A 12,562-nucleotide genomic window follows, 5' to 3' on the forward strand; every position below is an offset into this window, starting at 1 on the left:
TAAAAAATGACTTCAACGACTTTAATGATTGGAAGATATTGCATGTGAACCCAGAAAAAAAATTTGAAAACACGGTGGATATAGTTTATATATTTTGATGATTGGGATTGCTTGAACTGCCTTTAGGATTTGGCATACTGAATTATAAAACGTTATCTAACTAAGCCATCAAATTATACATAACAGGTTAAAGGCTCCCAGGAAGCGTGGCCTTTGCGCGGCCGAACTCAAGACCCAGATTGACAGATCGCGGCTTCGGGAGATCCCGCCGAGCTGGTCCCCAACTTGTTGGACCCGGCGAACCACCGGCCTGGAAGAGGGAGTCCGATGAGCTGGCCCCTACTCGTCCTCCGAAGACCAGGAGGGGGGATCCGGTGATCATGACAACGGACGAGGAGCGAGCCTGGTAGGGGAAGAGAGGGAACCAGGGTCCAGCCCACCTCACCCTCGTGGTCAGCAGCAGGAGGCATCCACGGGTGACAAAGGTGGATGGGCGAGGAGGGGGACGTGGCATCCAAGGAGGGTGATGGTTGGATGTGCCCGCAACAGCCTGGGACACGCAACGCTGATAAGAACTGGAGCGTGGACTTTGAAACATGCATCAAAACATGGCGCCTCTTGCATGTGTGCTCAGTAGACTATTTCTGTACACTTACTAATCGAGGATTGGGGGAGATTGCAATGCTCTATTGGACTGTTTGTAAGAAAAAGACTTTCACTGTGTTAGCACTTTGTTACAATAAAAACACCATTGACTTCCATATGCTCATGATAGTTATTCACTGATGTACAAGGAATTACTTTCGCAAAAATGACATGCTATCTTTTTAATTCAAATCTATAAGAAGAGCATGCTCATTTTCAAAACAATGGGGCAAATTTTGCTGATAGAAACATGCTAAAATGATTTGTGCAAATACATATCAGCTATAGTAAGAGAAAGATACTCCATTTCACTCAAATAGTGAAAAACAGGTGTTGAGTGGCATCAACAAAGACAGATTGGCAAAAACACCAGTTTTCTAAATGTTTCACAGCTAAATCAATTTGAATATTGTTATGAACCAGACATATCACAAAAGATTAGGCCTTCCCTATTCCTCCCTCAGTAGTTGTGCTGATATTAGTGCTGTGGGAATAATTAACCATTGCTGGGCACTAAAAATTAACAAATGCCTGTGGAATTTCATTCATTCAAACTTACATTGCTGGGAGTAAAAAAAATAAAGCATCAAAAATTCTGTTGCCAAAATACAAATCCCTTTGCTAAGATTGCAACAAGCCACATATTGAGGTTAACATTGGGTCCATTATGGGTACTGACCACTCCAGCATCTAGGGGATCTACATTTTGGCAGTGGAAACCATCTTTATGAATAGCAATAAAGGAAGCAATAGCAAAAAAAATACAGAAAACCATGACAAACAGTGTCATTCTGGATTTATGGAAGGAAACTATGAGGTAGACAAATCTTCTGGAGTTCTTTGAAGAGGCAGGAAACAGGGTGGTTAAAGAGGAATTAGTAGATGCAACCTATTTTGATTGCCCGAGACTCGTAAGGTTCCTTATAAAAGATTGCGAAGGCACAAAATGTTAATGTAGGGAGTTGTGGTAATATATTAGCATAGAGACATAGAAAATAGGTGCAGTAGCCGGCCATTCGGCCCTTCGAGCCTGCACCGCCATTCAATATGATCATGGCTGATCATCCAACTCAGTATCCTGTACCTGCCTTCTCTCATACCCCCTGATCCCTTTAGCCACAAGGGCCACATCTAACTCCCTCTTAAATATAGCCAATGAACTGGCCTCAACTACCTTCTGTGGCAGAGAGTTCCAGAGATTCACCATCAGTAGGGGAGAACAAAAGATGTCTGGTTCATAACAGAGTTGAAATAAAACGGGAATATTTGGATTGGCATCAGTAATGGGTGGAGTCTAAAAGCATCAGTGCTGGGGTTCAACTATTTATAATCCGTATCGAAAGGAGCAAGTATGCTGTGGGCAAATCTGCTGATGATAATAAATGATGGGTGGTCAAGTTATGAAGAGAGCAAAACAGGATTTAGATGGGTTGAGTGCTTGAAGTTTGGAGATGGATTATGATGTGGAACAGTACATGGTTGTCCACTTTCAATGGAAGGAGAAAACAAATTATTAATTAAACAGGGCTACACAATAACATTTTGCAGTACAGAGAGATCAGATGGTCCTAGTACATGAAACAGTACGTTAACAGGTAGATACAGCAAACAATTTGGTTGTTAAAAGAACATAGAATAGTACACCACAGGAACAGGCCCTACGGTCCACAATGTCAGTGCTGAACATGTTGCCAAGTTGAACTGATCTCTTCCTGCATGTGATCCATATCCCTTCATTCCTGTATCTCCATGTGCCCATTTAAAAGACACTTAAACACCACAATCGCATCTGTCTCCAGCACCACCCCTGGCAATGCATTCCTGGCACCCACCTTTCTGCATAAAAAAATATCCCCCCACATCACCTTTAAACTGCTCCTCTCACCTTTAAAGCTGTCCCTGCTGGTCTTAACATTTCCACCCTTGGAAAAAGGTTCTCACTGTCAGTCCCATCTACGCTTCTCATAATTTTACACACTATTAGGTTACCCCTCAACCTCCAACATTCCAGAGAAAACAATCCAAGTTTGTCCAACCTCTCCTTGCAGCTCTAATCCAGGCAACATTCTGGTAAGCCTCTTTTACACCCTGGAATGTTGGTCTTTACTAAAAGAAGTGCGTTTTAAAAGGAGAGTTTGGATGCAAATTTATGGGACACAGACAGACTGCACTAAGTTCCTGCACACAGCTTTGTGCTCTAGATTTAAAGAAAAAGGTGCTTGCATTGTTGATAGTGCAGGGAATGCTCATGAGGTGGCTCGTGGGATGACAAATTACAAAAAAATAAACAGCTTGGACCTATCGTTATTGGAGCATAGTGGTATGAGGAGTGATCTCATTGAAAATTCTCAGGTTGAGAGGGGGTTTGAGAAAATGTTTATTTATAGGCATAGATACAGAATAAGGGGTTGCAAGCCAATGAACAATTTCATCTCACAAAGAGTTTGACCTTCCCCAGGAAACAGTTGAAGCTCAGTCGTTGAATATATTCATGGCAAACATCAGCAGAAAGTTAAACTGCGGATGTGACACGGGGTGTGGAGGCAGGAGAGTGATGTTGAGGCAAAGATTAGAGTGGCTTTGATCTTATGGAAAGGTGGAGCAGGGGTGCCTGGCCTACAGTAGCATCCTACCTTCGCTTAACTAACGGAGACTTGTGTAGGAAAGGAATTCCCTCACTAAATCTCTCTTCAAACACCACCTCTCTGAAAAGCATCGGACCTAACAGCTGAATGAGGCTTGGAAGCACATTTGCCCGATTACAAACCTGTAAAACATATAATGAGAGAAATATGCTTCACAACGTTAAACATCAACTAAAACTGTCTTTAACCAACCTGCATGCAATAATCTCTATCAATGTTGCACAATGACTGAGGTGGGAAATTATAAATTCTAAGACACATCATAGCATTTTTCTCTCAAGAGCCGATAGATATGTTTTGAGGACAAACTAATTATGTGACAGCCTAACAAAGTATTTAGGCCTGAAGAAGGGTCTCGACCCGAAATATCACCCATTCCTTCTCTCCAGAGACGCTGTTTGTCCCGCTGAGTTACTCCAGCATTTTGTGTCTATCTTCGATTTAAACCTACATCTGCAGTTCCCTCCTACACAAAGTATTTAAGTCTTTGAGCTCATGAGTAGCCTGACTTCCCCTGTGAGCCATGATAACCAAGTGAGGAACACAGACAAAAATAAGAAATTGCCAGGTTGCCCTTTTCTTTCCTACAAACAAGGCAGTACCTTTTCTCTGCTTAAAGGTACAAAATTGCCGGGGGTCAGCAGGGATGACAAGTGCAAATAATCGTGTCACCAGCAGAATGTAAGGATGAGAAATTGGAAGAGCAAAAAACCTAAGTCTACCCATTTCTCATTGTCCAGCAGATACAGCAGTGCACAGCTCAACTAGATAACATAATTGTACAACTGTACTCCATTACTTTCATCCATTCTTCACAAAGAGACTAATTTTTTCCAACTCTGTTTTCTGTGACAGCCAGTTTTCAATCTATGCTAGTATCTAGGGCTTTTAGCTTATACTCTAGTCTCTTTAGTGGCATTTCACTAAATGCCCATTGGAAATCTACAATGCCCATTGGAAATCTGTTCCAACTTCTACATAGAAGTACAATTGAAGATCATGGGTTCAAATTAGTAAAACAATAATCAAATTTTATCTGGTGTGGTATATTCGGCTGTTTCCTAATACACATCACCGGCTTCTCTGTAATGCAAAAAAATATATATATATTTGCATCACATACAGGCCAAGTCTAGCCAATAACTAATTCACTGACATATCACTCCCAACGATGAACTTATGGGCCTGTCCCACTTAGGCGATTTTTCAGCGGACTGCCGGCGACTGTCAAGTTGCCGGCAGTCACTTGAAAAACCGGCAACTGGAACGGCAACTGTCAGAGTGCAATTCACACGGTGCAAAGCCAAGGTGAAACAGACGGCTAAAGCAAAGTATACGGTAAGTCCTTTAAAAGAGGGGGGGAGAGGGGGGAAAAGGAGTGGAGACAACTTTTAAGAAGCCAGAGATACACGGCTGTGAAGCTCGGCAGACATTTAACATTACTGGTCGGTTATCCTTGGTTCTGAAAACTACTGCTTACCTTTTTTTTCCCAATGAGCCCATGAAATTCACCGGTCAGCACCAGCTACAACCTACGAGAACCTCCTGGGAACCCATTAGGACCTCCTGGCGACCCATCCAAGCCTCGAGAATTCTCGCTACTCTCCATGGCGGCTTAATTCTAGTCGCCGCTAATTTTTCAACATGTTGAAAAATTCACGGCGACCATTATGAGGCCGCGACTAGTTTCCAGAATGCGGGAACTCCTCACGACCATGAAGACCACTCCCCGGCAACCACCCGCGAACATGTGGCGACTGCATATTCTCCTGCAGTCGCCTAAAAAGTCACCTGTGGGACAGGCCCATAACTCTGGAAAACGCATCCCAGTTTTCTTCAAAATGTGCATATTCTCCCCCAAAAGACCAGATTAATGAATTGCAGGATTATGTTCAAGCTCGAAATCTATTTTCAGAAGATGCAATTGCAAAAGCCAAAATTGTTAAGGGTCTAAAAGAGAGCTTGATGTAATGTATTGCCAACCCTGTCAAAAACTGATTTTCAATTCATGACCAATCTTGAAAACTTTGTCAAAGAGTGAAAATATCAATTCCATTTTACCCCAATATATTTTTTGTGAAGTTGAATATGCTTGCTTACATCAAAACAGATGGCAAACACTTCAGCCGATTCACCAAGATAAACATTCAAATTTGTTAGCAAACCTAGTGAGCTCTATATGGCACATACAATGTCCGTTACTTTCTGCTCTCAACCATGGCTGTTGACCAAATGAAAATCTCTTAATTGATTTAAAATATTAAAAGGAAAGATGATACTCCAAGATGTGATTTTACAAATCCCTTTTATACAGTCTTAATGCCATAGTAAAAAAGAAATTCTGGAAACATTTGAAAAAGGTACATTCTAAAATTTTAGAACACAATTGAATGGATGAATGGGAGCGTGGAGATCAATTTTTGCAATACATTTTGAAATGAGAATTTCACATTAAGGTATGGATCAAAATAGGACAAAAATTAAAGAGAAACGAACTGCTGGAGGAACTTTACAGTGCAGTAAAATGGACAATGTTTTGGGTCATGACCCTTCTTTGGACTGATGGAGTAGAAGGGAGAAAGCTGGAAGAAAGATGTGAAGGTAAGGGATGTGGCAAGAGCTAGCAGGTAATAGATTGACTCAGAAGAGGGGTTGAATGAAAGATGAATCAGGTGGAGGAAGAGAAAGGTAGAGATAGTCACCAAGACTGGAGGCAATTAGAATTTTGCGTACAGTAATGGCATCCTCAGAAATAATTCCAAACATTGACATATTGGTGAAGATGGTGGACAAGAACTATTGGGCATTATACCAAAGGACCTTTGCTCTTTTTTAAATAGCGTCGTATAATCGCCCTAAATTTGACTGGAAAAAGGACTAGTTGCATATTTCACAAGTAGCTTCTGCTCAGATTTTGGGGTCAAATCTGAAACCGGCAATGCACCATAGTTGAATCAGAAGGCAAAAATAGGTGTTGATCTGATCTGTGATTTGATTTTAATTATGAAAAAGCAATATATTGAGATAAAGTAGCATGAAAACTTCCACATAATAAATAGTAGTCCATGATTTTCCCTCTAGAAATTGGTAATCTCACCTGTTAAGCATCTTATTGGTTGAGAACCTACTTTAGAGACTCGTGCACTTGCTTTAGCTTGACACTTAATAACACAGGGACATTTGCAGATGAAAACATTAAACAATAACGTCAGACACCTGAATATTTTAGCTCTGCACATTTCCACCCAAGCCACAAAACATCCTTTCTTCATAACTTTTGTATCAAAAATCAAGAATACCGAACCAACAAAGGTGGTGAGGCACCTCCAACATCAATACTAAAATTGTTCAAGATGGTGTCTTCAATATATACTCAAGAGCCACGAAGGAGGGATTATTAATGCCAATTAACCCTTACTTACCGGAGAGGGATTATTAATGCTGGCTCTGGAAGTGATATTCACATCCTATGAATTAATAAAAGGAATGACAGGGAACTGCAAACAAAGAGATAAATGATAATTCATGTAGAAGAACATACCTGTGCTTCAAGTTGAACTTCTGTGAGTGCCATCATTTCTTCATACGCGAGTTGGGAGAAGAGACCTGCATATTTATGCAGACGCAAACTTTTTAGCCAGGCTGGAACATCTGTAATTAAAAAATATTAACGGCTATATTAGAATCTACATGCACGTTAAAATAAAAGTACATTAATTATTTTTAATGTTACCTTTTCCCCTCTTCCAAACCTTCCATTTTAAATACAAAGTAGAATCTTTTTAACATTTAAGCATAAAGGCCTCCAAATCCGACTGCATATTTTATCACTGGCCAAATTACCTCTGAATCATGACCAGTTGAGCTGACCCAACTCGTCTATGTCACACACTTTCAAAATTTCGAGGATTTGATGCACTTTTGCACAAAATGTTCTAATCTGTTCTCAATAAACATTTTTTTTTAAATCACACCTTTCACAGAAGGCAACACTATGCTATATGAGTGGTCTGTACATAAATAACCAGCACAGTGGCATAGGTGGTAGAGTTACTGCCTCACAGCGCCAGAACCCGGGTTAAATCCTGACCTCGGGTGCTATCTGCGTGGAGTTTGTATGTTCTCCCTCTGATACCATAGAGTTCCTCCAGGTGCTCTGATTTCTTCCCACATTCCAAAGACGTGTGGGTGTTTCAAGTTAATTGGCTGATACAAAATGGCCCTGGTGTGTAGGGATGCTAAAGTGGGATAACATAGAACTAGGTGATTGGGTGATCGATGGTTGGCGTCGACTCCGTGGGCTGATGGACCTGTTACCATGCTGCATCTTTTAATCAATCAAAATTACTATATCATGTTTTGCAAATGTAGATACTTAATTACCATGTATAATTATTTTAAAATCCATTTTAAGAGTAATAATAGCCTTCAGAGCTATTCTATATAAAGACAGAAGAATATTTCATCAATTATATTGACTTTTTAATTCCTTGCCATCAAGAAATTGAGAAAAACCAAGAACATTTCTGTCTCTTAACCACATGAACCACGTCTGAAGTTGGCCCACTATTATTGTAAAGTAAGCAATCAATTATTGGCCAATTAAAATGGAACACCCGTTGATGTTGCATGTGGAGATTTCAGAAGGGGAAAAAATATAAAGTACACTTCTTGAAGTATGAAAAGTAGTGCCCGGCCAATAATCACATTTCACTATTATTAGAAAGATTTCATATAATGTTATAAATATCTCTTGCAGAAAAACAGAACACCAAATATATGGAAGTTTGTTTTTTTTTAAACAGGTTACATTTGTTTATTTAGGGGAGAATGTGCCACTGACATGCCCATACCAGCACTTGAAACCAGGACATTCATGAGAAAACTTGTTAAGTCTCAATGTTTGCACTGGTGTGGAGCTGGAAATTCAAATCAATGATAATAAACCATTCAAATCAATTAAACCAAACACAGCCTGAAAATAATTAGCTACCTGGAACAGACCATTATATTCAAAAAACCCTAAACAATTTAAATTCATTTTCAGAGGAAATCTAATCATAAACTGCAAACTCAAACTCAAACTATTGTAAACAATTGAACAAAAGTGAATCACCTCAAACATAATCTCCAGTACATGGCACAATAAAAGAACTTGTTTGAAACTATATAAATAAAAATGTCAATGTATTCACATTTTTGGGAATTTGACAGGATAGTGAAAACTTTGGGTTATATAGGCCAATTTAAAATCTAAATTGCTTAATTTGAAATGTCTCCCATTTCATTTAATTTAAATTGTCCAATACAAACCCACAGATAATTTGAAAAGTACTTTGGTGCAACCCAGAATAAAATGGATATGTATTTATTATCGTTACATGATAGAAATCTATAACAAATTGCTCATACAAATTAAGAACAAGTTACCGAATGGTGACTAAATGTTGACCTTATGTCAACTCTTTTTCTCTTTCCATAGATGCCGCCAAACCAAACTATTTCTAACATTGTTTATTTATTTCAATTTCTTGTGCCCCTATTTTTCTCTTTATTTTTTTGTACACTTTGTGTTATACATAATTGTCTAGGCCCTTGGCTCAGCCGTTAATTGCTACCATGGCTGTATTGACTTGAAAGTAAATTCATTTTGCGAGCATTTTAAAGTTACGATTTTTTCCCCTTGCTTCAATGAAGTTTGCAGATGTGGAATAACTAATTTAAAGCTGGATGGTGTTATTTTGACATTCATAACTGGATGTTTATTCATGTAGTCATATCGACATTCTCTGATATTACAAAAGTTGTCATTTTTTCACATTTATAAATTCCATAGTTATGTCTGACAACCTAATATTGGGTGTGAACAAACTGTTTTGGATTTCCATCATGTAATGATAATAAATGCAAATCCATTTTATCTTGAGTTGCACCAAAATACTTTTCAAATGATCTGTGGGTTTAACAATAGACAATAGGTGCAGGAGTAGGCCATTTGGCCCTTTGAGCTAGCACCGCCATTCAATGTGATCATGGCTGATCATCCCCAATCAGTACCCCGTTCCTGCCTTCTCCCCATATCCCTTGACTCTGCTATTTTTAAGAGCCCTGTCTAGCTCTCTCTTGAAAGCATCCAGAGAACCTGCCTCCACCTGCCACTGAGGCAGAGAATTCCACAGATTCACAACTCTCTGTGAGAAAAAAGTGTTTCCTCGTCTCCGTTCTAAATGGCTTACTCCTTATTCTTAAACTGTGGCCCCTGGTTCTGGACTCCCCCCAACATAGGGAACATATTTCCTGCCTCTAGCGTGTCCAAGCCCTTAACAATCATATGTTTCAATGAGATTCCTTCTCATCCTTTTAAACTTCAGAGTGTACAAGCCCAGTTGCTCCATTCTCTCAGCATACAACAGTCCCGCCATCCCGGGAATTAACCTTGTAAACCTACGCTGCACTCCCTCAATAGCAAGAATGTCCTTCCTCAAATTAGGGGACCAAAACTGCACACAATACTCCAGGTGTGGTCTCACTAGGGCTCTGTACAACTGCAGAAGGACCTCTTTGCTCCTATATTCGATTCTTCTTGTTATAAAGGCCAACATGCCATTCGCTTTTATCACTGCCTGCTGTACCTGCATGCTTACCTTCATAGACTGATGTACAAGGACCCCCAGATCCCGTTGTACTTCACCTTTTCCCAACTTGACGCCATTCAGATAGCAATCTGCCTTCCTGTTTTTGCTACCAAAGTGGATAACTTCACATTTATCCGCATTAAACTTCATCTGCCATGCATCTGCCCCCTCCCCCAACCTGTCCAAGTCACCCTGCATTCTCATAGCATCCTCCTCACGGTTCACACTGCCACCCAGCTTTGTGTCATCTGCAAATTTGCTAATGTTACTTTGAATCCCTTCATCCAAATCATTGATGTATATTGTAAATAGCTGCAGTCCCAGCACCGAGCCTTGCGGTACCCTACTAGTCACTGCCTGCCATTCTGAAAGGGACCCGTTAATCCCTACTCTTTGTTTCCTGTCTGCCAACCATTTCTCTATCCACGTCAGCAGTCTACCCCCATTACCATGAGCCCTAATTTTTCCCACTAATCCCCTATGTGGGACCTTATCAAATGCTTTCTGAAAATCCAGGTACACTACACCCATTGGCTCTCCCTTGTCCATTTTCCAAGTTACGTCTTCAAAAAATTCCAGAAGATTAGTCAAGCATGATTTCCCCTTCTTAAATCCATGCTGACTCGGACCGATCCTGTTACTGCTATCCAAATTTGCGGCCATCTCATCTTTTATAATTGACTCCAGCATCTTCCCCAACACCGATGTCAGGCTAACTGGTCTATAATTCCCCGTTTTCTCTCTCACCCTCCAATCCACAGGAACTGATCCTGAGTCTATAGAACATTGGAAAATTATCACCAATGTATCCATGATTTCTAGAGCCACTTCCTTATGTACCCTGGGATGCAGACCATCAGGCCCTGGGGATTTATCAGCCTTCAGTCCCATCAGTCTATCCAACAACATTTCCTGCCTAATGTGGATTTCCTTCAGTTCCTCTGTCACCCCAGATCCTCTGGCCACTACTATATCAGGAAGATTGTTTGTGTCCTCCTCAGTGAAGACAGATCCTAAGTACCTGTTCAACTCATCTGCCATTTCCTTGTTCCCCATAATAAATTCACCTTTTTCGGTCTTCAAGGGTCTAACTAATTTTCTCCTCTTCACATACCTAAAGAAGCTTTTACTATCCTGCTTTATATTCTTGGCTAGCTTATCTTCGTACCTAATCTTTTCTCCCCGTATTGTTTTTTTGGTTATCTTCTGTTGTTCTTTAAACATTAAAGATGCTTCCCGCTCATCTTTGCTACGTGTACTTCTTTGCTTTAATTTTTATACTGTCCCTGATGTCCCTTGTCAGCCATGGTCATCCCTTTCTCCCCTTGGAATCTTTCTTCCTCCTAGGAATGAACTGATCCTGCAACTTTTGTATTATTCCTAGAAACACCTGCCATTTTTGTTCCACTGTCATCCCTGCTAGTGTATCTTTCCAGTCAACTTTGGCCAGCTCCTCCCTCATGGACCCATAGTCCCCTTTATTCAACTGCAACACTGACACCTCCGATCTACTCTTCTCCCTCTCCAATTGTAGATTAAACCTAACCATGTTATGGTCACTGCCTCCTAATGCCTCATTAACCTCGAGGTCCTTTATCAAATCCGGTTCATTACATAACACTTGTATTTTGTATTGAACAATTTAATTTAAATGAAATAGGTGGGATTTCAAATGCATTCACTTTCAGTGTCAGTTACCTATTTAATAGTTTCTGAAGTAATATTTGCAGATGTTGGTAAAACATTAAGTAGCAAAAATCAGCTCCATTTAAAGTCAAAGGAGAAAGTCACTTTCTCTTATACTTCTCTTTTTATTTGTTTTCAGTGCAATGCACTGCCGTAACAAAATGAAGTTTCTACAATACATAAGTCGACTTGATAGCAAGGTTCTCTCAAGCATAATTTTGAAGAGTTGTTTTAAATGTGCAATGCCTCATGAATCTTGCTCCTGCTTACCTTTGTCAGCAATACTGTTACGAAAGCCTGCTTTTTTATTAACCATCGCTGTGTCTAACATAGGACTTATGGAAATGACATATAGCACGAGATAACAAAATGCAAAACTAAAAATGTACATATTCAAGAGTGAAAAAGATTACTCAAAATGTCACCTATCCATCGTCTCCAGAGATGCAGCCCCACCTGCAGCGATACTCCCCCACTACTTGTCTTTTTAAGCGAACCATTCATGTCACCTTCTCCATCACTCTTTCTATTAAATATAATTAGAGTTTTTGATTTTATAAATAGCAAAGGAGATAATCCAGACGTTGTTAATTGGAAAGATTATGAACAAAGATGAATCCAGTCTGCATCCATATGGATACTAATTTGAAACTGCCAAGTGAAAACTTTAAGTTCCGAATTTTAAACCGAATGGGAGAAAGAACACAAAAATGTTCATTTCCTTGTGCATGGAGATTTCAGACATCAATTCTGCACCTCATAGTTCCAATTTTGTGCCTACACCAGAAAAATATTTTTTCACCCTCAGTTCTATTATTTTCATAAACAATTCAATGAGATAATAAAGGGAATATAAATCTAGTGTCTGCAATTTATCTTCATATTTTACATCCTCACTACAAGTATTACTCTGGAGAATGCATGCAGGAATTATTCCAAAACCAATATATG

General features: G+C 39.8%; 1 protein-coding gene across 4 annotated transcripts in view; it reads right to left on the minus strand.

Moving 5' to 3' along the window:
• samd4a (sterile alpha motif domain containing 4A) overlaps positions 1–12,562 on the minus strand; it is a 117,610-nt gene that overhangs the window by 33,847 nt on the left and 71,201 nt on the right. For all 4 annotated transcript variants that reach the window (XM_033027242.1, XM_033027243.1, XM_033027244.1 and 1 more), the window contains one exon: positions 6,832–6,941. In XM_033027242.1, coding sequence (XP_032883133.1) covers positions 6,832–6,941 — 110 coding nt within the window. The remainder of the gene's footprint in view (positions 1–6,831; positions 6,942–12,562) is intronic.

Source organism: Amblyraja radiata, chromosome 9 (genome assembly GCF_010909765.2).
Source record: "Amblyraja radiata isolate CabotCenter1 chromosome 9, sAmbRad1.1.pri, whole genome shotgun sequence".
Lineage (NCBI taxonomy): Eukaryota > Metazoa > Chordata > Chondrichthyes > Rajiformes > Rajidae > Amblyraja > Amblyraja radiata.